Raw genomic sequence first — 26,753 nt, 5'->3', positions numbered from 1 at the left:
CCGTATGGTGTGGGATCGTACTGGTTCGATCCGAACTTAAAAAGGCACAGGAGCGTCCGAGAATCTTATGTGGCAGTTCTATGAGGCAATTATCGAGCCTTGAAGTAGGTGAGGTGACATTGACGGTAAGCCTGAGATTGGGTCGAGGTCTGGCTCATCGGTGGTGAGTTGAGATTGGATCGAGGTCTGGTTCATCGGCGAGTTCCTGCACAAAGGTTGAGGATCAGCTTCGATCATGAATTAGATTATTAATTTATTGATCTGAATTATATTATTAATTTATTGATCTGAATTATATTACTTAAAAATTATATTAATTATTTTTTTAATTAAATAAGATAACAATTGTACACCGACGAAATCTTTATAATGCAATTCTCTCGATTTGGGTGGTTATAGTAAGCTTAGAAGGGCGATTTCAATAGGCTCACAATGTCTCGGACTTTCCACCGAAAGGTCTGACTTGCATTTTCCAGTCGGTCAGCGGCGATGGCTCAAAGGAAACTTCCTGCAGATGCGTCAATGGTAATCCTTTTCGCCACCTCCCATCGAATGACAATATCTCTTCCCTGTACACCGGACCAAGCAAAGGGACCGCAGCAATGGAGGCCGTCTTGTGTTTGTCCATCGTGACCTCGTCGGGCACGCTCGACCAGCGATGCGGAACCCTCCGAGACGGTCGTTTCGTCCCCGGCAACGGCAGCCTGGCATCCCTCATCACCTCCTCGCTCTTCGACCGGATGCTGAAGCATCGGGACGACGCGGCCTGCCCCGCCAAAGGATTCTACACCTACGACGCCTTCGTAGCCGCGGCGGCCGCGTTTCGCGGGTTCGCCACCACGGGCGACGCCGACACTCGCAAGCGGGAGGTCGCCGCTTTCCTGGCACAGACCTCCCACGAAACCACTGGTCTGTGTTTAGGTTTGGTTGGCTGTGACAGCAGCAGCCGTTTGACGCCGGTGTTGTTCTGCACAGGTGGGTGGGCGACAGCACCCGATGGTCCGTTCGCCTGGGGCTTCTGTTATCTCCAAGAACAAGGCGATCCAAGCGATTACTGTCTCCCGAGCTCTCAGTACCCATGCGCTGCCGGCAAGAAGTACTACGGCCGAGGGCCTTTCCAGATCTCCTAGTCAGGAAGCTCTCCCTAACACCGAGAACGAAGAGTCTGCTATCAATTCTTATACATTTAAAGAAATCAGTATTTTCCTAGTCAGGAAGCTCTCAGTACCCATGCAGTATTTTCCTCAACAGAATAAAGAAATTTTCTTATACATTTAAAGAAATCAATATGGTGCTTCATACGATCAATACAATATAAACAGTTTATGAGCGAGAGGCTTTGTGAGTGAGTCGGTTAATTGATCAGTCATATGTACATGAGAAATATGAAGTTAACGACGGACAACTTGATTTCGCACAAAGTGGAAGTTGATAGCAATATGTTTCATGCGGGAGTGAACACCGGATTAGCACACAGATAGGTAGCTCCGACATTATCATAATATATTATAGGAGAGAAATTGATATTAAGTTCCTTGAACAAATTTGTGACCTAATTGAGTTCTTCAGTGGTAGTGACAGTGGCGATGATATGATATTTAGCTTCAGTTGTAGATTGTGTGATTGTCTTTTGCTTCTTAGAACTCCAACTGATTGGATTAGCGCCAAGAAACACAATGTACAATGATGTGGATGTTCGATCATCAACGTTGCATGCCCAATCAGCATAAGCAAATGCATGAAGATGAAGTAGAGAGTGTTTACGAAGAAAGAGACTATGATTGAGGGTCCCCTTATGATATCACAGGATTCGTTTGACCATAGACTAGTGCATAGTAAATGGCCTCTGCATAAACTGTGATAATTTGTTGACTGCAAAAGAGATGTCTGGACGAGTGAGAGCTACGTACTGTAAGGAGCCAACGACTTGTTGGTATCGAGTGGGCTCCATAGTAGGACTGCCATCAGACAATTTGAGAGAGCCACTAGTAGAGAGAGGAGTTGTAACCACATTTGCATCCTGCATTTTAATTTTTGATAATAAATCTTGAATGTACTTTCTTTGTGAGAGAAAGAGACCGAAAGATGTGAATATAGCTTCTACGCCCAGAAAGTAGTTCAAGGGTCTTAGATCTTTAAGCGAAAATCGATCCTCCAACTATTTGATGAACGCTTAGATTTCTACAAGGTTGTTGCCTATAACAATAATATCATCCACATATACCAGAATATATTGTGTCACCATGATGTTGTTGGAGAAATAACGAGGTATCAGATTGGCGTTGCGAAAGCCAACTAAAGTAAAAAAAGAGCCAAGTTCTATGTACTAAGCTCTTGGAGCCTGACGAAGTCTATAAATAGCTTTTCGCAGTTTGCAAACATGCCTTGGATATTGAGGATGAGTGAAACCAGGAGGTTGTTGCATAAAAATAGCTTCGGTTAGAGTCCCCTGTAAAAAGGCATTATTAACATCCAATTATCGTAATTGCTAGCCCTTAATGGTGGCCAAACTCGGGATAAGTCGGATTGTAGTCGGCTTAACAACGGGACTAAATGTCTCAGTGAAATCAACTCCAGGTCTTTGATGAAACCCTTTAGCGACGAGGAGTGCTTTATATCGGGCAATGGAGCCATTTGGGTTCTGCTTAATTCGAAAGACCCACTTACACCCGATGATGTTTTATGTGTTGAATCTCGGATTTTGATGATATAATCAATTGGTGGGTTAATTGATATAATCCATATTATTGAGTTAAGTGTGCAGGATTAACTACGATAACCAGAAAACATAAAGCAAGGATACCGGAGTCAAGTTCGATGGACGTTTAAGAGTCCGAAGAATCGTCGGAGATGCTGCCGGAACCAACCGAGAAGAAATTGGGAACCTGTCGAAATTTTCGGAAGTTCGCCGAAGAGATTGTCGGAGGTTCACGGAGATCACCGAGAAGCTCGGCTACTCGTTAAAGTCATCACAAGTTCGGGAGCTTGATGGGAGTCCGTCGGAAGAAAGTTCGTCGGAAAGCTCGCCGGAACAAGACACGACGTTCGCGGTTGAAAACTTGCTTAGGATGTGTTTTGTTATGTAGTTCACTTGTAATTAGGATTAGGATTAAGAGATAATCCTATATCCTGGTTAGGGGCCAACTGGGCCCAAAGTCAGATTTGGTTTGGGCTAAAATTAAGCCAAACCAGTGAACCGGAGAGCCAAGCGGTGGCACCGCCCAACACCCGAGAGCTGGGCGGTGACACCTCCTGGGCTGGGCGGTTGCACCGTCCAGCACCCGAGCGTTGGGCGGTGGCACCGCCAGCATCGGGAACCCAAAGAGAATTCAAATTTTGGAGCCCAAATTTGAATCCTCTTGAGGCCTATAAATACCCCTCAAATCTCAACTGAGATAACAACTTTTGAGAAGCATTTTGATTGAGAGAAAAGTCTTAGAAAGTCTTAGCAAGTCTTGTTTTCAATTTGCTAGAGAGTTCTCCTCCTTTCTTATTGAAAATTTGTAAGAGGTTGAACTGTTTGTAAAAGGTTGTAAGAGGGGTATTTACCCTTCCATTTCAAGAGATTTGCTAGTGGAAGGTGGGAGCCTCATCGAAGAGGGGTCTCGCAAGTGGATGTAGGTCATTTGACCGAACCACTCTAAAATCGGCGTAATCTCTGGTTTGCATTTCATTATTGTTATTTACATTACTGTAAACCTTCTTACATGCTTTAGTTCCTTATTACCTTTGCTGCGCAACTTTAAGAATACGCTTTCAAGTTAAGCTTTTCAAGTTCCGTTCTTATCGTACGAAAGATTTTTCTAAAATCGAAGTTTTAATCCGCTGCACTAATTCACCCCCCCCTCTTAGTGCCGCTCCGATCCTAACAAGTGGTATCAGAGCAAGGTTATCTCTCATATTTGGTTTAATACCCAAGAGAGATGGCTTACTCTGGCATGCAAGAGGGCCATTCTATTGCACGACCACCTTTGTTTAATGGGTCGGATTACACATATTGGAAGACTCGCATGAGGATCTTCCTCATTTCTATGGACTTTGAGCTTTGGTCTATTGTTGAAAACGGATTTAAAAAATCTTCTCTTCCGATGAGCGAATGGAATGAATCGGAGAAGAAGGTTTTTGCTTTAAATGCAAAGGCTATGAATGCCTTATTTTGTGCACTAGACAAAAATGAATTTAATCGTGTTTCAATTTGTGATTCGACCTTTGATATTTGGAGAACTCTTGAGGTCACTCATGAAGGCACTAGCCGAGTGAAAGAGTCCAAAATCAACATCCTTGTGCACTCTTACGAACTTTTCCGAATGAAACCAAGTGAGTCCATCGGAGACATGTACACCCGGTTTACGGATGTCATCAATGGACTCAAAGCTCTTGGTAAAGATTTTACTAACTTTGAACTAGTAACTAAAATCTTAAGATCCCTCCCTAAAAGTTGGGATCCAAAAGTTACGACTATTCAAGAGGCCAAAGACCTTAAAGCATTCCCTCTTGAAGAACTCATTGGGTCTCTAATGACCTACGAAATGACATGTCAAGCTCATGACGAGCTCGAGAACCCCCTTCCAAAGAATAGGAAGGATATGACACTCAAATCACAAGAAGACCACTTGAAAGGAACATCAAGTGATGAGGACAGTGACAATGACATTGTACTTTTGACTCAAAAATTTTAAAAATACTTAAGAAAGAACAAATTTAAAAATAATACAAAAAATAAATTTGAACAAAAGAAGGACCAAGTGATTTGCTATGAATGCAAAAAACCGGGACACTACAAGAACGATTGTCCTCAAGCCAAAAAGAGAACATCAAAGAAGAAGGCGCTCAAGGCAACGTGGGATGATTTAAGTGCGTCCGAAGAAGAGGAGTCCAACACCGAGCAAGTTGCTCATTACGCGCTAATGGCTTTAGGAGAAGAGATATGTGATTTATTTAATGAAGATTTATCTTTTGAAGAACTCTCTATCACTTTTCATGAATTATTTGATGAATGTAGAACTGTTAGCAAGAAGTTAAGTATCTTAAAGAAAGAGCATGCTTTGCTACAAGATAAGTTTGATAGTCTTCAAACTCCTCCATGCTCTTAAGTGTGAGCATTTAGAAGCAATAAAAAATGAAAATTTGCTTCTTAAAGAAACCTTAAACAAGTTTAAGGTTGGTAGCAAAGGATTAGATATGATCCTTGCACACAAGGGTCACATCGCAAATAGAAATGGAATTGGATTTGTAAAAGGATTACATCAAAATCCTATCACTTTCATAAAAGGACCTACATTACATGTTTCCTCTTATATGAAATGCAACTTCTGTTGCAAATCCGGACATATTGCCTACAAATGTCCATTTAGGAAAATTAGTTCACAAAAATTAATATGGGTTCCTAAAGGAACTATAAAGGATTCAATAATAAATAACAAAGTTAGTGGGTCAATTTTTGAGGCACCCAAAATCAAATGGGTACCTAAAAATCATCCTCTTTTGTAGACAAACCCACAAGCTAGGAGCAAGAGATGATATCTCGATAGTGGATGCTCAAGATATATGACTGGAGATCCATCTCATTTCTCTATGCTCACTAGCAAAGAAGAAGGGTACGTCACCTTCGGAGACAACAACAAAGGCAAAATCATTGGCAAGGGAACTATTGGTAACAAATTTAGTTTTTCCATTGATGATGTTTTACTAGTTGATGGATTGAAACACAATCTCTTGAGTATTAGTCAACTATGCGATAAAAGTTACATCGTTAGATTTGAATCAAATATGTGCATTATTGAAAAACCAAATTATAACATGACTATGATTGCTTTAAAACAAAATAATGTCTATACCATCAATCTTGATGAACTAAGTAATGAAATGTGTTTCTCCGTCGTAAATGATGATGCTTGGCTTTGGCATAGGAGATTAGGTCATGCCAGCATGAAAATAATATCTAAAATCTCATCTCAAGAATTACTACGAGGGATTCCGAATATGAAGTTTATTAAGGATAAGGTATGCGATGCATGTCAACTAGGCAAACAAATAAAAATAAGCTTCAAACCAAAAAATCAAATTAGCACCACTAGACCATTACAATTGATCCATTTGGACTTATTTGGACCAATTGATACAACAAGTCTAGGTGGAAGCAAATATGATTTTGTGATTGTGGATGACTACTCTAGATACACTTGGACCTATTTATTAGCTCACAAAAGTGATTGCTTCAAGTGTTTCTCTAAATTTTGTAAACTCACTCAAAACGAAAAAGGCTTCATGATTTCATCAATTCGGAGTGATCACGGTGGTGAATTCCAAAACCGTGACTTTCAAAATTTTTGCGAAGTTAATGGGTACAATCACAACTTCTCAACTCCAAGAAATCCTCAACAAAATGGAGTAGTTGAAAGGAAAAATAGAAACCTACAAGAAATGGCAAGAACTATGTTAAATGAACATAGTTTACCCAAATATTTTTGGGCCGAAGCCGTAAATACGGCTTGTTACATCATGAATAGGGTCCTAATAAGACCATCTCTATTAAAAACTCCCTATGAATTATGGAATAACAAAAAACCAAATATTTCTTATTTTAAAGTTTTTGGTTGTAAATGCTTCATTTTAAATGAAAAGGATGCCCTAGGTAAATTTGATGCTAAATCCGATGAAGGCATTTTTCTTGGTTACTCCTCCGTTTCTAAGGCATTTCGTGTCTTTAACAAAAGGACCTTAGTAATAGAAGAGTCTATTCATGTAGTTTTTAATGAAATTTCTGATTTAAAGAAAAATGATTTTGATGATGATCTTGGTTTTGATAATTTGAATTTAAACGAACCCCCTCCTCAAAATAGCCATTTGAATGCATCTTCTTCCGAAATTTCTTTACCCAAAGAATGGAAGTATGTAGATGCTCATCCAAAGGAGCTAATTATAGGAGATACAACAAAAGGGGTTCAAACTCGTTCTTCTTTCAAGAATTTTTGTGCTAACGCCGCTTTCCTTTCTCAAATTGAACCTAAATGCATTGACGAAGCCTTAAAAGATGATTTTTGGGTCATTGCAATGCAAGAAGAATTGAACCAATTTGAGAGGAATGAGGTATGGAAGCTTGTTCCTAGACCAAGTGACCACTTAGTCATAGGTACTAAGTGGGTCTTTAGAAACAAGCAAGACGAAAATGGTATCGTGGTTAGAAACAAGGCTAGATTAGTGGCCAATGGTTTCAACCAAGAAGAAGGTATCGATTACGAAGAAACCTTCGCTCCCGTGGCTCGATTAGAAGCCATAAGGATGCTCCTTGCCTATGCTAGTAGTAATAATTTTAAACTATTTCAAATGGATGTCAAAAGTGCTTTCTTGAATGGTTTTATTTCCGAAGAAGTATATGTTAAACAACCTCCCGGATTTGAAAATTCTCTTCTTCCTAATCATGTATTCAAATTGACTAAAGCTCTCTATGGCTTGAAACAAGCTCCTAGAGCTTGGTATGAAAGGCTTAATTCCTTTCTTATTTTAAATAATTTTACCAAAGGCAAGGTTGATACTACATTGTTTATTAAATATTTTGAAAATAATTTTCTTATTGTGCAAATTTATGTTGACGATATTATTTTTGGCTCTTCAGATGAATCACTATGTGAATCATTTGCCAAATATATGAGTCATGAATTTGAAATGAGTTTAATGGATGAATTAACTTTCTTTTTAGGATTACAAATCAAACAACTTAGTGATGGTATATTTCTTAACCAATCCAAATATACATTAGAATTGTTAAAACGATTTAACATGGATAATTCAAAAGCAATAAACACCCCTATGAGTACTGCGACTAAGTTAGATATGGATGAAAATAGTGAAAATTTCGATCAAAAAACATATAGGGGAATGATAGGTAGTCTACTCTATCTCACCGCGACTAGACCAAATATTATGTTTAGTGTAGGACTTTGCGCTAGGTTTCAATCTAATCCTAAATTATCTCATCTGAAGAGTGTTAAAAGAATATTTAGGTATCTTAAAGGAACTCCAAATTTAGGATTGTGGTATCCAAAATCTGAAAAATTCGATCTAATAGCTTATGCAGATGCCGATTTTGGCGGATGCAGGATAGATAGAAAAAGTACATCCGGAACATGCCAATTTTTAGGACATGCACTTGTTTCTTGGACTTCCAAGAAACAAAATTCAGTTGCACTATCTACGGTGGAAGCCGAATACATTGCTGCAAGTGCATGTTGTGCACAAGTCATTTGGATGAAAAATACATTAGAAGACTATGGAATTCACTTTAAAAACATTCCCATAAAATGTGATAATACTAGTGCCATATGTCTTACTAAAAATCCAATTCTGCACTCTAGAACTAAGCACATCGACGTTAGGCATCATTTCATACGCGATCATGTCCTTAACAATGATGTTGTTCTAGAATTCATTAACACAAAGCATCAATTAGCAGATATATTTACAAAAGCTTTGAACGAAGATCAATTTGAATTCATTAGAAGGGAATTAAGCATGTTAAATTGTCTCTAAAATGAGCATCACGAAAAATGACTCGTCCTTTTTCCTTTCTTTTGTGGATTTGATTTCTTCCTTCTTCTTCAATTCAAAATGATCCATTAAAGTATAACTTATTATCTTGAGGGAAGAAGCTAAACAAAAGGGAGGAAGAAAATTTTTTTTTCTTTCCTCCGCGGGATGCCAGCGGTGGCACTGCCAGATCCGGCGGTTGCACCGCCTGAGCGCTCGGGCGCCAGGTGGTGACACCGCTCGGTTTGGCGGTGGCACCGACCGAGCGACCCTTATTAACCCGAGGGGTTAGGGCCGGCGGTGACACCGCCCCCAACCCGAAGAAAAAGCTCTCAAAACCATCTCCCATTCCCTTTAACCCTCATTCTAACTCTTAGAAGCATTGGAGAATGATTCTTGGTGGTCCAAGCTTTCCATCTCTCAACATAATCTCCATAAGGTAACACTTGAAATCCCTCTTTTTGGTATCCCATTCCCTCTTTTCTTTTCTCTTTCCCTTGCTTATTTTTCATAATTTCATCATCATCTTGTCTAGATAATGGCTCCTAAGAGATCAAAAGGAAAAAGGATTGAAGGAGATTCATTTGACCATGATCTTTTTAGATCAAAAGAGGTTGCCCTTAGCTTTCCAAAATTTGAAACATGATATATCCATAAGGGAAAATACGTTGATCTGGGTGAACTAGAGGACTTAGAACCCATTAGGTGGTTTGCACACCTAGAAGCTCTACCTCTACTACAAATAGATGAACCAATCTATCCGCGAGTAGTTAGATTGTTCTATGCCAACCTATATGAGGACAACGATAGCCTAAGCACTTACCTTCTAGGAACACCCATTAGAATATTTGACAGCACTATTTGTGAGCTAATTGGCATAACTGAAAAAGATAAGGGATGCTATTTTAAAGGTAAATGGGACGTCAACACAATAGGAGCAACCTATACCGAAGCCGTAGAAACAATTTTTGGAAATCCAAACCTTGACTTCCTACCCAAGAGTTGTGAACACTTACTGCCTTTCAACTCTAAAATTCTTCATCACATTATCACAAGCATTATATTCCCCAAACAATTTCATCTTGACGAAATAAGTCAAATAGAGATAAGTACCATGTATTGGATTATGACTGGTCAGCATAATTGTTTTGGGTACTCAATTCGGCAACACATGCAGGATATTATGGCTAAAGATATGTTGCCATATGGGAGGTTAATCACTAGATTTCTTCATGCCTATGACATTTGCATCCCACCCGATGAAGAATCTATTCAAAATGATCGATATAACATAATAAATAAAAACCTATTGAAAAGACTTAGGTGCACTTTTAGCAATGGCATATGGGTTAGGCAGCCTAGAAGGACGGATCCAATTCCTCCACCAATAGAACACCCCGAAACACCAATTCTTATGGGAAATGAATCTCCTCCTCCTAGTCCTTTTGGCGCAGCACCTTCAGCTCCTGTTTCCTCCTCTGAAGATCTCATTATGGCGGAACTGTCTCAGATCAAATCACAGCAAGAACAAATTCAAAATCAACAAGTTGAAAATTTGAAGACACTACAACAAATGAATGAAAAAATAGATATCATGTATCAGCACTGTGGATTACCTCCTAAGGATTAAATTGATGTATCTTTTTATTCTGTTCTGTTTGCTTTTAACAACAAGTTTAAAGTTTATCATCGATTGAACGATAACTGATCCTTCCTTTTAGATAACTACTGTTTTGATCTGCATAAATGATGATTTCTTTTGGATAAACTATTTCTAGCAAATTTGAATGATGAACTTTGTTTACTATTAAATGCTAAACCTTTTTTCTATGATCATCAATTAGCTGGCTTGTCTCTTTTTGTTGATGACAAAGGGGGAGAAGTGATGACTTACACCATAACAATAGCATATGAATTACAAAAACTTGTGTGATATGAATGTCTTATATGCCTTGCAAAATCCTTAAAAATATCACAAGATTGATTGATCATATTGAAAGCATGCCTTACATCTATATCATGAAATTTATATTGAAAATCTTTATCTTCTGTCGTAGTAAAATTCGTCCCTTTTCATTTAACTTATGATTTTCATCGAAGTTTCGTACTTACTATTGAGGATCACGATAAGCTCTACGGTTAGAACTTATCGGGTTATGCTTGAATCCAATGGGATGGAATTCAAGTGTTTTTATCTTCTCATAATATGGCATATAGATAGGGGGAGTTATGTTTAACTCTGTCATCAATTGATTGGCATCATCAAAAAGGGGGAGATTGTTGAATCTCGGATTTTGATGATATAATCAATTGGTGGGTTAATTGATCTAATCCATATTATTGAGTTAAGTATGCAGGATTAACTACGATAACCAGAAAACATAAAGCAAGGATACCGGAGTCAAGTTCGATGGACGTTTAAGAGTCCGAAGAATCGTCGGAGATGCTGCCGGAACCAACCGAGAAGAAATCGGGAACCTGTCGAAATTTTCGGAAGTTCGCCGAAGAGATTGTCGGAGGTTCACGGAGATCACCGAGAAGGCTCGGCTACTCGTTAAAGTCATCACAAGTTCGGGAGCTTGATGGGAGTCCGTCGGAAGAAAGTTCGTCGGAAAGCTCGCCGGAACAAGACTCGACGTTCGCGGTTGAAAACTTGCTTAGGATGTGTTTTGTTATGTAGTTCACTTGTAATTAAGATTAGGATTAAGAGATAATCTTATATCCTGGTTAGGGGCCAACTGGGCCCAAAGTCAGATTTGGTTTGGGCTAAAATTAAGCCAAACCAGTGAACCGGAGAGCCAGGCGGTGGCACCGCCTGGCTGGGCGGTGACACCTCCTGGGCTGGGCGGTTGCACCGTTCAGCACCCGAACGCTGGGCGGTGGCACCGCCAGCATCGGGAACCCAAAGAGAATTCAAATTTTGGAGCCCAAATTTGAATCCTCTTGAGGCCTATAAATACCCCTCAAATCTCAGCTGAGATAACAACTTTTGAGAAACATTTTGATTGAGAGAAAAGTCTTAGAAAGTCTTAGCAAGTCTTGTTTTCAATTTGCTAGAGAGTTCTCCTCCTTCTTTCTTATTGAAAATTTGTAAGAGGTTGAACTATTTGTAAAAGGTTGTAAGAGGGGTATTTACCCTTTCATTTCAAGAGATTTGCTAGTGGAAGGTGGGAGCCTCATCGAAGAGGGGCCTCGCAAGTGGATGTAGGTCATTTGACCGAACCACTCTAAAATCGACGTAATCTCTGGTTTGCATTTCATTATTGCTATTTACATTACTGCAAACCTTCTTACATGCTTTAGTTCCTTATTACCTTTGCTGCGCAACTTTAAGAATACGCTTTCAAGTTAAGCTTTTCAAGTTCCATTCTTATCGTACGAAAAATTTTTCTAAAACCGAAGTTTTAATCCGCTGCACTAATTCACCCCCCCCCCTCTTAGTGCCGCTCCGATCCTAACATTATGTATGATGAGAGGGTACTAGATCCCATGTTGAGTTATAGAGGAGGGCATTATATTCCTTACACATGGCGATACGCCAATGCAGAGATTTTTGGACTTGAGTGAAGGTGGTGGGTTCAATTATGGTGGATGATGAATCCATGATAGCATGGAGGTCAAGGACTTGATGTGGTTTGAAAATACCACTCTTAGAGCATGTGGTCATAGGATAGTTTGGGACTATGGGATCGTGAGGTTGTGTTGGTGGAATAAGTGGTTGAGAGTCATTAACACAGGCCGGGTCAGGTGTAGGTATGTCAGTGTCACCTAACTAAGAAGGAGATAAAGATAATGGGTGTGTTTCGGAACTAATTACCCTAATATTTGGAGAAGAAAGAGGTGGAGTAGAAATGGAGGGAATGGGCAATTGCTGAATTGGATGAGTGATATAGTGAGGATCATGAGGGAAGGAATGGGACGATGTCATGAGAGGCTCGTCCGATTGGATCGGAGGTATATTCCAGTGAGGAATGGTTAATGAAGTGGTCCGCATGGTAGGAAAGGTATGGTTTTGGAAAGGAAAGATTAACTCAACAAAAATAATGTGATGTGATATAAAGACTTTGTGAGTGTGGAGATTATAGCAGCAGAAAGCATTATGTTCAAGAGAGTAACCTATAAAAACGCAAGGATTAGATCATTATGTTAACTTATGAGAGACATAGGGACGTAACCATGGATAACATAGACAACCAAATACTCTGAGTTTACAAAGGTTTGGGGGTTTGTGAAATAATGTATCAAAGGGGGACTGGTAATGTAGGACTAACATAAGCATCCTATTAATAAGATAGACGACGGTTTGAAAGGCTGATGTCCAAAAGTTGAAAGGCACAGAGGCCTGATGTAGAAGTGTAAGCCCAGTTTCTACTATATGTCGATGTTTGTATTCGGCGGAGCCAATAATTTGAGGAGTATGCGGGGGAGACTTGAGGGGTTGAATACCACAAGCGGAGAGATAAGATGCCAGGGCTTGATATTCGCCGCCACCATCAGAGTAAACCATTTTGATTGTAGACTGAAAGTGGTTTTCGACCAACTTTCGAAAGGTGGGAAAGATGATAGACATATCAGATTTATGGTGAAGAGGATATAATCATGTGTACTTAGTAAACTAATATATAAAAATAACATAAAATCTGAATTTATTAAAAGACAAGATTGGATTAGGGCCCAAATATCTGTACAAATAATTTCAAATGGTTTAGAGGAGGAAATGAAAGATGAACCAAAGGGCTGTTGATGACTTTTATTACTAAGACATGCATCACAATGCATTATAGAACTATATGATTGAAAAATAGGAAGAGAGTAACGAGAAAGTAATTTCTGCTAAATAAAGGACGAGGGATGACCAAGACGACGATGCCACACATCAACTAGAGTCGCAACGGAAGAATGAACAGTGGGTTGGGTTATTTGTGAAGCTGACGATCATTCGTAAATGTTGCCTCTATTCGGGCCTTGGACCAAGGATGCCCCCATGCTCAACTCCTTAACAAGAAAGGAATCTGGAAAGAATTCAATTGAAATATTATTATGTTTACAAAATTGAGAAACAGAAATAAGGTTGCGTTTAATATGAGGGGCACATAAATCATCAAGTGTAAATGTGATATTATCATAAGTAAGCATTGTGGAACCAGTATGAGTTATAGGAAGTCCTTTACCGTCACCGATGATGATATCTTCATTGCCACTATAGGTGTTGTGAAGAGACAAATTCTGAAGATCAGTGGTAATGTGATGTGAGGTGCCAGAGTAGACAATCCAGTTGGGCTGGCTAGTCGTCAGAGTAGTTAGAAGATTTATTTGAGGCCAGTGTGACGGAGTAAGGAGGCTGGGTTGAGACTGACAAACTTTAGCTGAGTGTCCGAGTTTATCACACAGTTGGTAGACGACCCGTCTTTGTTAGCTTGCTGGGGCAGGATACCAAGATGGACGATTATTGGAGTTGCTAGTTTGCAAGAAGTTATGATTAAGAGGATAAGGGGGGTTTCGCATGGGATCCATAGGATCAAGATGTGTATAAGTCAAACCTTTGGAGATGTTCAGAGGGTACCAAGTGCCATTCCTCTTAGACATGTGATTGACTTGAGCTATGATAGTTGGTCCGAGTAGCTTGTCCTCACGCTTCAAATATGTCTCATAATCAGTCAACTTGTCATAAAGGTCTTCAAATGATATTGGTGTGTCGCGTGCCCGAATTACAACTGCCAACTCCTTGTAATCATCTCCGAGACCATTAAGGGTATAAATAATGATCTCTTCGTCACATAGGGAATGACCTATCAAAGCTAAATCATCAATGATAACTTTGATATTTTGTAGATAATCAGTGATAGTACTTCCCTCTTGTTTGGTCACCATCAGCTTGGATAGAAGACTAAGCTTGTAAGTACATGAATGATTCACCAAGGTTGTTTGTGCTAGTCATAGGTGCCCAACAAGCCAATCACGTGAGTGATGGCACATGTGACTTGATACAGAATCTTTTTGCTTATTATATTTTGGCGTATATCACTTTATAACTATTGCATATGTGCATATATATATTGTGATGTCCTTGGCTTTGTGCAATGGGAATCGGATCGTGATGAGATCACGATAATGAGATCGATTCACCTTTAAACACATATCCTAAATAATCCCGGTCATAGGTTACTCGAGAGGGACATCGTGATAATCGGATAGACTGGTGTGCTGTATACCGATCCATATGATGGATGCAGCTGGTCTCATAGCTGCTCGTGTAGGGACACTAGGGATACAGTACAGGTGCTCATTGGAGAATGAGTTCACTGATTGATCCGCTTACGGAATGCTGGATGGTTGATGATGCCTTATTGTCAGACAGCGATTCCGTAGTCCTAGTGGTGTATCTGGTCCTTAGACTTGAGACACCAAGGATGTCCTGTATGAGTGCTCCACTCTTTGATACCAGACTTATAGGTTTGGCTGTCCCAGATCCAGTAAAGCTGGTCATTGGGAGTGGTAGTCGACCTTACGAGGGCTATTGAGTATCGATAGAGGATCATCTACTCTCGGCGTCATGAGAGGAATATCCCATGTGTTCTTGCTCAGACAAATCCCTGGCCAGGGTCATTCGGGTTGAGAGAGAAAGAGTTCTCCGGGAGAATCCGATTAGAGCGAGACTCGAGTAGAAACCGTATAGGTCTGACAACACCATGCTCGATATACGGTCTCTGGGATATTAGATGGATGAGGGATTATAGGTACACGGTAACTGAGGACAGATAGGTCCAATGGATTGAATTCCCCTGTATCGTCTAGGGACTACGGCGTAGTGGCCTAGTACTTCCGTAGTCGATGAGTCAAGTGAATTATTACAAAGATAATACATCACTGAGTTAGAAGGAGTTCTGACAGGTATGACTCATGGCCAGCTCGATATTGGGCCTAGAGGGTCACACAGATATGGTAGGCATTGCGATGAGTAGAGGTTCAGATATGAGATATCCGACGGAGCCCTTGTCTTATTGGATACAGATCCAATACCTACTAGGGGAGGACCCATTAGGGTTTGATAGGGGACCTCTATAAATAGGAGGGATTCAGAGCCTCATAGGCTAGAGCCTTTGCTTGTCTTTCCTGTTCTCCTCTTCCTCTCCACCTCAGAGCAGGCTTGGAGTTTTGAGGAGCGTCGTCGCAACCCTGCTGTGTGGATCACCGCTAGAGAGGAGGACGCTTGACCTCCTTCACCCTCTCCTAAGGATCTGCAAGGAAACAGGGATATACGATCTCCCTAGGTAACATAACCTACTCTATACGCAGTTTTAAGCTTCGCAGATTTTGCGCACCAATCTTCGCACGACGACGAACATCTCTTTGGGAATCAGGGATTTTGTTTTCTTGTTCTTCCGCTGCGCATGTGATGTCGCCCCTAAGATTTCCCAACAGTGGTATCAGAGCTAGATTATTCGTATGAATGATTGGTTTTGAACTGCGTGTGTTGTGTTTAGGAAGACTTTTGATGTTAAAATCGTTGACGCAATAGCGAGAAAGGACAGCAACAGTTGCTGCCCTTGATCTGCGTGCAGCGCAGCCACAGGCAGGCAGCACAGGGGCTGCGTCTGCAGCAGCCGACCGGCGGCCTGCTTGCAGCAGGCGTAACGTCTGGCGGGGCTAGCAGCCCACGGGGTGAGGCGCCGCTTGCCGCCGCTGCTCCCGCGGGCGAAACCCCCCCCCCCATAGGGGCGGCCGCCCAGCGGGACAGCACCGCCTGCGGGCGGTGCCCCGCGGGCAGAACCGCCCGCGGAGGCGACGACGCCCACAGGGGCGCCAACCTGCAGGGGCAGCACCGCCTGCGGGCGTTGCCCCGCCGGCAGAACTGCCTGCGGAGGCGACGACGCCCGCGGGGGCGCCCACCTGCAGCGGTAGCGCCGCCAGCGGGCGTGCCGCCCACAGGCGAGGGCAGCGCCCCGCCCCACGCCGCACAGGCTGCCGCCAGCAGGGTGGCGGCGGCGACGGCAGCAGCAAGGGGTAGTAGGGCATTAGGGTTTTCTTGTCAAAAGACAATTTTACCCCTCGGAATTTGAGAAATTCCAATTTCTGTCTTTTGTCTAAATTACGAAAATACCCATATAAATTCAGAAATTCCCTACATGTCCCTGATTTCAGAAAATATTAATTAATTAAAAGGTTTAGTTGATTATTATTTTTATTATTATCTAGTAGTCCTACATGATGATGATTATTTATACATGTGATGTATGATGTGTGGACGGATGATCATGGACCGTGTGATGTGTGTACTTGTGATTATTATTATTGAGGTCTGCGAGCGTCCATTATATTTCTCGTTTATTGTCGGGCCTGTGTGCCTATGATTAAGTTGTAATCACATGAGGAGGCGCAGCGGGAGCGTGGATGCGATAGCGGGACTCACGAGACGGACGATCGTGATGCATGAAGATGCATCAAGATGTCGACGGAACCGACGAGGACGAGATGGACGATCACAGGGCATGGAGATGCACCGTTGCACACATAGATCTTGATGTGAGTGATTAGGCCTACTGGCTCGGGCCTAATCATATTAGGTTGTGATCCATGATCATCTGGTGTGATTGCTTATACACATACTAGATATGTATATATATTTGCATGCGATGTAGATATATATTAAATATGTATATGTGTGACATGTCATATTAGGAGACCAAATCATAGAAACATCTCTTGATAATATTAAGTCGGTAAACGTGAGGCAATTAGATTGACCCACGTGGCCTTCCATCGTTATAAGTAGGAACCGATTCCCGGTGTAGGTTGAGTTGGTCGAGTCCCTCGAGACTCACCTATATCGCGATTCGCTATCTTGCTTACGACATAAAGATGTCACTGGTGACCTGAGGGCATGGTATACTTGGTCGAGTCCCTCGAGGGTATATCATCAAATCAGACTCATCTTGTAACGAAGGTGTTGACTTAACCAAACATCATGGTTGGTCGAGTCCCTCGAGGCCAAGGTGATTCGGAGGCCGAACAGGAGGGGAATCACAAGGAGTTGTGATCGGCAAGAGTTGCCTACCTTTTAAGCTTAGTGTGATTGGTCGAGTCCCTCGAGGTTACACTAAGACGCTGATTGGATCCTGATCCCCACTAGAAGTCTGCCGGAGACTTCCGTTTCACGTGCTGAGGGTGTCGCGTGACTCGTTAGTAAAATAGTTGGAGCATATTAAGATAGAAGTCCATGTCTTGATAGTTTATTTCTTGCAAAATCTGCATGTTATTCATTTCTGCTGCATCTTTATTTTTAGAAAATATCGCTTTTAAATCCCTTACGTGGCATACTTGATGTCAACCGCCTCACAGGTCCAAATTATACGGATTGGCTCCGTAACTTGAGAATTGTTCTCACAGCGGAGAAAATCGTGTACGTCCTTGATACAGTGATGCCTACGCCTGAAGAAGAGGTAAGCAAGGATGAGATCGCTTGCTACGTGAAGTACATTGATGACTCCACTCTTGCTCAGTGCTATATGTTGGGCTCTATGACTCCTGAGTTATAGAGACAATATGAAAAGATGGATGCCAGATCCATTCTCCTACATGTCCGCAAATTGTTTGAGGAACAAGGAATGACTCAGTGATATGAGATATCCAAGAGCCTCTTCCGTGCTAGGATGACTAAGGGGACACCGGTTCAGAACCATGTCCTAAAGATGGTTGAGTGGATAGAGAAACTCACAGGTCTAGGAATGGTCCTAGAGGATAACTTGTGTGTGGACATTGTGCTTCAGTCCCTACCAGATTCCTTTTCACAGTTCATAATGAATTTTAATATGAACAAGCTTGATGTGACTCTCCCAGAGCTCCTCAATATGTTGAGGGAGGCAAAGAGTACTATTAAGAAAGAGAAGCCAGTTCTCTACACTGGTGAGACCAAAAAGAAAAGGAAAGCAGAAAGGTCCCTTAAGAAGGGAAAGGGCAAGGGCAAACCAGGTAAAGCAAAGGTTGCTAAGAAAGACCCAGCAAAGGACAAAGGCCAGTGCTTCCACTGTGGTAAAGATGGGCACTGGAAGAGAAACTGCAAAGAGTACCTTGCAGAAAGGGCGAAACAAAAGCTTGATGAAGCTTCAGGTACATTCATGATCAATCTCCAATTGTCAGATTTTTGTGATAGTGCATTGGTATTGGATACCAGTATTGCTTATCACATCTACAATCTATTGTAAATTCTAGCAAAGCCGAGGGGAGATTGACGAGAGGAATATTGCATAAAGGTTTATTTATGCTAGACACTGCTCCACATATCATGAATATAAATGTGTCCAATAGGAAACGAGATGAGATGAACAGTGCATACCTGTGGCATTGTAGGCTAGGTCATATCCATGAAAGAAAGATTCAAAAGTTGCTAAATGATGGATATCTAGATCCATTCGACTATGTGTCATATGCAACTTGTGAGTCTTGCCTTCGTGGAAAACTGACCAACTCTCCATTTAGTGGAACTGGAGAGAGAGCCACTGAGCTGTTGGAACTCATACATAGTGATGTATGTGGACCCATGTCAACTCATGCCATTGGAGGTTACTCCTACTTCATTACATTTACTAATGATTTCTTATGGATATGTGTACTTAATGAAGTACAAGTCCGAGACCTTTGAGAAATTTAGAGAGTATAAGAATGAGGTGGAGAACTAGACTGGAAAGAGTATCAAAACTCTTCGATCAGATCGAGGAGGTGAGTACTTGAGTACAGAGTTTACTCAATTCCTCAAGGACCATGGGATATTATCCCAATGGACACCTCCTTATACACCTTAGCTCAATGGTGTCTCTGGAAGGAGAAATCGTACGTTATTAGATATGGTACGGTCCATGATGAGTTTCGCTGACCTACCCATCTCATTCTGGGGATATGCCCTAGAAACCGTAGCTTACCTTCTGAACAGAGTTCCAACTAAGTCGGTTGTGTCTACACCATATGAGATATGGAAAGGGAAGAAGCCTTATCTTAAGGTTGTTAAGATTTGGGGCTGCCCTGCCCATGTTAAAAGACACAACCCCGATAAGTTAGAATCAAGGATAGAGCGATGCAAATTTATGGGATACCCCAAGGAAACTTGTGGGTATTATTTCTATCATCTCGAGGACAAAAAAATCTTTGTCGCTAAGAGAGCAGTGGTCCTTTAGAAGGAACACATTCTTGGCGGAGATAGTGGGAGAATGATAGAGTTGAGCGAGGTTGGAGAACCAAGCTCAAGCACCACTCTATGGCCCGAGTCTGTTCAGGTACCTAATACACAAGTTTCAACTTTACGCAGGTCTGATAGAGTATCCCATCCTCCTGAGAGATATGTGAGACATATTAGAGGAGCGGATGTTGAGGATATTGATCCTCAGACCTACGAGGAGGCTATTATGAGTATAGACTCCGGGAAGTGGCAAGAAGCCATGAATTCTGAGATGGATTATATGTACTCCAATAAGGTTTGGAACCTAGTTGATGCGCCCGAAGGTATTGTACCCATCGGTTGCAAGTGGATCTTTAAGAAAAAGATCGGAGTAGATGGAAAGGTAGAGACCTATAAAGCAAGGCTAGTGGCTAAGGGGTATCGTCATAGGCAAGGTGTTGACTACGACGAAACCTTTTCACCCGTAGAAATGCTAAAATCCATCAGAATTCTATTGGCTATTGCAGCACACTGTGATTATGAGATCTGGCAGATGGATGTGAAAACCACATTCCTTAATGGGAACCTCGAGGAGGAGGTGTATATGATGCAACCTAAGGGATTCGTGGCCAAGAACTGCCCAGATAAGGTGTGTAGGTTGCTTAGATCCATTTATGGACTAAAGCAAGCTTCCCGAAGTTGGAACATAAGATTTGATGAGGCAATCATATCTTATGACTTCGTTAAGAACGAAGATGAGCCTTGTGTGTACAGGAAGGTAAGTGGGAGCGCTATCACCTTTTTGGTGTTATATGTGGATGACATCCTCATCATTGGGAACGACGTAGGAATGCTATCCACAGTAAAGGCTTGGTTATCTAGACACTTCTCCATGAAGGACTTAGGGGAAGCATCCTATATCTTGGGGATTAGAATCTATAGAGATAGATCCAAGAGGATGCTTGGCTTGTCCTAGTCCAGGTACATAGAAACCATTGTCAAAAGGTTTGGCATGGAAAATTCCAAGAGAGGTCTCATACCGATGAGACATGGGATATCGCTTTCTACGAGTATGTCCCCAAAGACTCCAGAAGAAAGGGCGAACATGAATATGATACCTTATGCCTCAGCAATAGGGTCTATCATGTATGTCATGCTATGTACTAGGCCTGATATAGCACATGCTCTGAGTGTCACGAGCAGGTATTAGGCGAATACAGGCTTGGAGCACTGGAAAGCAGTAAAGTGTATCCTTAAGTACTTGAGAAGGACTAAGGATCTTTTACTAGTATATGGAGGTAATAGCCTTAAGGTTGAAGGCTACACTGACTCAAGTTTTCAGTCTGATGTCGATGATAGCAAGTCAAATTCAGGGTATGTATACACCTTGAATGGAGGAGCAGTATGCTGGAAGAGTTCCAAGCAAGATACCACTACTGACTTGACCACAGAGGCGGAGTACATTGGTGCATCAGATGCAGCAAAGGAGGGAGTCTGGTTGAAGAAGTTCATTACAGATTTGGGAGTCGTGCCGGGTAGCGAGGAGCCGATCTCCCTATATTGCGACAACAACGGGGCGATTGCTCAAGCAAAGGAACCTAGGTCTCATCAGAAATCTAAGCATGTTTTGAGGAGGTTCCACCTTATCAAACAGATCGTAACCCGAGGAGACGTAGTAGTGGAAAGAGTTCCATCCAAAGATAACATTGCAGATCCACTGACAAAGCCGTTGTCTCAGATTGTCTTTGAGCGTCACAGGGGTCTGATGGGGATCAGACACATAGGTGATTGGCTTTAGGTCAAGTGGGAGATTACTAGTCATAGGTGCCCAGCAAGCCAATCACGTGAGTGATGGCACGTGTGACTTGATACAGAATCTTTTTGCTTATTATATTTTGGCGTATATCACTTTATAACTATTGCATATGTGCATATATATATTGTGATGTCCTTGGCTTTGTGCAATGGGAATCGGATCGTGATGAGATCACGATAATGAGATCGATTCACCTTTAAACACATATCCTAAATAATCCCGGTCATAGGTTACTCGAGAGGGACATCGTGATAACCGGATAGACTGGTGTGCTGTATACCGGTCCATATGATGGATGCAGCTGGTCTCATAGCTGCTCGTGTAGGGACACTAGGGATACAGTACAGGTGCTCATTGGAGAATAGGTTCACTGATTGATCCGCTTACGGAATGTTGGATGGTTGATGATGCCTTATTGTTAGACAGCGATTCCGTAGTCCTAGTGATGTATCTGGTCCTTAAACTTGAGACACCAAGGATGTCCTGTATGAGTGCTCCATTCTTTGATACCAGACTTATAGGTTTGGGTGTCCCAGATCTAGTAAAGCTAGTCATTGGGAGTGGTAGTCGACCTTACGAGGGCTATTGAGTGTCGACAGAGGATCATCTACTCTCAGCGTCATGAGAGGAATATCCCATGTGTTCTTGCTCAGACAAATCTCTGGCCAGGGTCATTCGGGTTGAGAGAGAAAGAGTTCTCCGGGAGAATCCGATTAGAGTGAGACTCGAGTAGAAACCGTATGGGTCTGACAACACCATGCTCAATATATGGTCTTTGGAATATTAGATGGATGAGGGATTATAGGTACATGGTAATTGAGGACAGACAGGTCCAATGGATTGGATTCCCCTGTATCGTCTGGGGACTACTAGGGGATGACCCATTAGGGTTTGATAGGGGACCTCTATAAATAGGAGGGATTCAGAGCCTCATAGGCTAGAGCCTTTGCTTGCCTTTCCTGTTCTCCTCTTCCTCTCCACCTCAGAGCAGGCTTGGAGTTTTGAGGAGCGTCGTCGCAACCCTGCTATGTGGATCACCGCTAGAGAGGAGGACGCTTGACCTCCTTCACCATCTCCTAAGGATCTGCAAGGAAATAGGGATATACGATCTCCCTAGGTAACACAACCTACTCTATACGCAGTTTTAAGTTTCGCGGATTTTGCGCACCAATCTTCGCACGACGATGAACGTCTCTTTGGGAATCAGGGATTTTATTTTCTTGTTCTTCCGCTGTGCATGTGATGTCGCCCCCAAGATTTTCCAACAGTTTGTAGTTTAGACCATGCTTTAATAGCAGTCCCATAGGAAGATATCAGTGGAGCGATGGAACCAGTAACTGAGGCTTGAATAGCTTGGAGGATGAGACGATCTTGATGCAATCACAGTTTGTGAGTTAGATTTGGTATTGGACTGGGTTCGCTGAGGATGTCGATCATGGTTGGCAGACAACTAAAGGAGTCATCAACATATCCTAGCAAGTCGTAACCAAATAAGTGTTAGGATCAAGAGCACTAAGAGGGGGGGGGTGAATTAGTGCAGCGGAAAATTTCTGCAATTAAAACGAAACTGCGTTCGAACGATGAAAATGATTTCTGTTTGAAAGTCGATTCTAAGATTACTTTAACTTAAGATTAAGCAAGATGATGTTAAAGTCAATCTATGAAGGCAGTTTGCAGTTATGATGAAAACCAGAATATAAGCGCAAACTGAAATACGACGTTCGTACGAAAAAACTGATTTACGTCTAAATGTTGATTCGTAAATCACTTGATTAGGCGAGATACAGTTTAAGCAAGGGTATAAAGGTAGTTTGCAGTTATGGTAAAAATCAAAACGTAAACGTAATCTGAAATATGATGATCGTACGAAAAAGCAGATTTACGTCTAAACGCTGATTCGGAAAGTGCAAAGCTTGAAACCCGATCGTATATGCGCAGAAAGCAGTAAGCTTCAGAGGAGGTTTGCAGTAAAGATAATATGCTCAAAGTAAATGCAAACCGAGATTTAGAGTGGTTCGGTCAATCTTGACCTACTCCACTTTTGGCTTCCTCCACCGACGAGGTCACCGACGTCAACTAGAGGCCTTCCTTCAATAGGTGAAGGCCAACCACCCTTTTACAGTTTCACTCCTTTTGACGGGCTTAGGAGACAACCCTTATAGAAATTTTCTCTCCTCTCTTTACAACTTAGAACTTGGAAGAACAGAGGGAGAAGAACTTTTGGCCTTTACAACAATTTTAAGCTCTAAGAATCACAGGAAAGGATCAAGATTTCGGTGTTAGTTCGTTACCTTTCAGTGCTGAATGGGTGGGGTATTTATAGGCCCCAACCCAGTTCAAATTTGGAGCTCAAAACTGTCAATTCCCGGAATTCCGGGATCAGGCGGTTGCACCTCCTGACTGGAGCGGTTGCACCGCCTGGCAGAGCTCGAAGACTGAGCCTTTAGGCGGTGCTACCTCCTGTCAGGGGCGGTTGCACCTCCTGATAGAGCTCGAAGACCGAGCTCAGGCGGTTGCACCACCTGACTGAGGCGGTTGCACCGCTTGGCAGAGCTCGAAGACTGAGCTCAGGCGGTGCCACCTCCTGTCAAGGGAGGTTGCACCGCCCAGTCTCGCTCGGAGACTGAGCCCCAGGCGGTACCACCACCTGGCTGGGGCGATTGCACCTCCCAGTCTCGCTCGGAGACTGAGCCCAGGCGGTGCAACCTCCTGCCTTGGGCGGTTCAACCGCCTGGCAGAAATCAGGGTCCGAATGGGTTGATCCATTCGGCCCAATTTGGGTTTTTTAGGGGCCCAATTGCCCCAAGATTAAGTTAATGGGATCACCTCCCATTTCCAACTTAATCAATGTGCTAACTACGATTTTTCCTAAGACATTTACTGCAACTTGCTCCAGTGCGTCAATCGCTTCTTCCGGTGAGCTTTCGGCGAACTTCCGTCGATCATCCGATGAACCCTCGATGATGCTCCTGCGGACTTCCGGCAAACTCCTGGACTTGCAAAGATTCACTTGGCGAGTTCCGACGAGCTTCTTTGGCAAGCTTATGGACTTCTCGGATTTGTTCCCGCAGAACCTCCGACGACTGTCCGAACTTCCGTCGAACTCTTGAACTCCCAACGTGATCATTGTCTTGACTCCGGCGCAACTCCTGCTGCATGTCTTACTTTCATCGTAGTTAATCCTGCACACTTATCTCAACATATAGATTAGATAACAAATGACAATTGACTTCATCATCAAAATCCGAGATTCAACAATAAGAGATTAGAAAATTGAGCCCGCTAGGATGCATAGTTGCCACCCTTTGATGACTTGAAAGGGATTAGCGTGGTAGCATTGATGGAGATAAGCCCTATAGGAGAAGGACTAGGAGTCCCTGCAGATATAGTAACGAGAATATCAGAAGAAGATAATGAAGACATCCCAAACAATCTCTTTTTTTTTTTTTTTTGCTCAAGAGTAGTGGCGGTATCATAGTGAAGAGAAGTTGAGGGTTTGGAGAGCAGTGGGATTTGAGGAAATAAGAGCTTATGAGAAGAGCAAGAGCAGATCGCTGCTGCTGCGGCAGTAGTTGAGGAAGCTGCAGCAGATAAGGAGGCTGTAGAAGATAAGGAAGCTGTAGCGATGTTGCGGCTGCGGCTGCTACGGAAGCTGCAGCATATGAGGAAGCTACAGCGATACTAAAGAAATCTGCAACGATTAGGTGGGGAAATCGACAGTAGTGCTCAAGGAAGCTGTAGCAGGAGAAACCTGTGAAAAATCTACAATGATTAGGCGTATAGAGGAAGAGCTCCGTCGGCCTCAATGCAGAGGGAAGCGGTAGCAGCTGTGGTAGATGAGGAAGCAAGACGCTGCGGCTACAGTAGAGGGAAGCGGCTGCGGCAAAGGGAAGCGGCTGCTACTACTGCTACAGAGGGAAGCGATTGTTGCGGGCCGGGAAGCGGCTGCGGAAGATGTCACAGCATCCTTGGGATTTTAGAGGCTACGACAGCAAAGGAGGAAGACGTAGCAGCCGTAGTTAAGCAAGGAAGACACCGCCATTGCGTCCACTGTTCACCGATGGAGAGGACACCGCTGTTGAGGAGGAAGACACCACCATTGAGGAGGCAGTGGGAGAATGTTTCTCTCCTTACGTGGCGACGGCGGAGAGTGTCTGCTGTAGGCAGCAAAGTAGGAGAGCAAGCAATAGGCCGACACAGAAGAGAAGGAGTGGATGAGCAAAGCTAAGACGGTGCTCGTTAGCGCTGGCTCCGAATCCGCATCCCGGTGCGTCATTCGTCGTTGTGTCCCGAGAAGCTTCTTCAATGACTCCACTTGAAGCAGCATGCTGCTATGGCCGCTTGGCCAACACACAGAGATACAGTAGAGCTGGTGCTGTCACCGAGGAGGAAATCAAAAGCAATGCTCTGATACCATGTTGGAAAAGATAAAAGACAGGAATAATTATTAAAGAAGACGTTTTATATTGAAGCTGTTTCCCTCCTATTTATACAGGTTAAGAGGGAGGATTTTCCTCGACAGAGTAGAGAGATTTCCTCATACAGTTAGGGAAATCTTATTTGCTATCACTTAGTACCCATGCGTTGTCGGCAAGAAGTACTACGGTTGAGGGCCTTTCTAGATCTAAGAAGCTCTCCCTAACACCGAGAACGAAGAGTCTGCTATCAATTCTAGCAATTCTAGCTATAGCTTGATGTGAATTCTTATAGTAACTACAACTACGAGAGTGTCGAAGAAGCCATTGGCATGGACCTACTAAGCATCCCGGAGCTGGTGACCACCGACAGAGTCATCTCGTTTAAGACAACCATATTCTGGATGATGCCTCAGTCCCCCAAGCCATCGTGCCATGAGGTCATTGTCGGGAAGTGGACGTCGTCGGATGTCGATCGGTTGGCGGGACGGGTTCCGGGATACGGGACCGTCACCAACATCATCAACGGAGGGGTGGAGTGCGGGAAGGGGTTCGATGCCAATTGCGCAAATAGGATTAGGTTCTACAAGAGGTATTGCGACATACTCGGCGTGAGCTATGGAGATCATCTCTACTGCTATCGGCGATTTCTTTATATATATATATATATATATATATATATATTATTCACAATCCTTCAATAATCACTTCTTCTTTTTTTTTTTCACAACCCATTATTTCATTTGTTGGAGTCTCAACTACAACGATGTCGCTTGATGCCATTTTACTGTTATACTTCATTGTTAGAATAGAAGTTACTGTTCATCTCGAACATATAATGCTATAA

At 42.6% G+C, this 26,753-nt stretch overlaps 1 protein-coding gene across 1 annotated transcript; it reads left to right on the top strand.

Annotated features, from left to right (window-relative positions):
- The first annotated feature begins 445 nt into the window (after positions 1–445).
- LOC135638529 (26 kDa endochitinase 2-like) lies at positions 446–26,753 on the top strand. Its single transcript, XM_065151674.1, has 4 exons — positions 446–909; positions 976–1,129; positions 26,202–26,549; positions 26,714–26,753. Exons 1-4 carry the CDS (start codon positions 603–605, stop codon positions 26,751–26,753), a joined length of 849 nt encoding a protein of 282 aa, XP_065007746.1. The 5' UTR covers positions 446–602.

Source organism: Musa acuminata, chromosome BXJ1-3 (genome assembly GCF_036884655.1).
Source record: "Musa acuminata AAA Group cultivar baxijiao chromosome BXJ1-3, Cavendish_Baxijiao_AAA, whole genome shotgun sequence".
Taxonomy (NCBI): Eukaryota; Viridiplantae; Streptophyta; class Magnoliopsida; order Zingiberales; family Musaceae; genus Musa; species Musa acuminata.
Note: the sequence above shows the minus strand (reverse complement) of the source record. Positions and strands in the feature narration are given on the sequence as shown.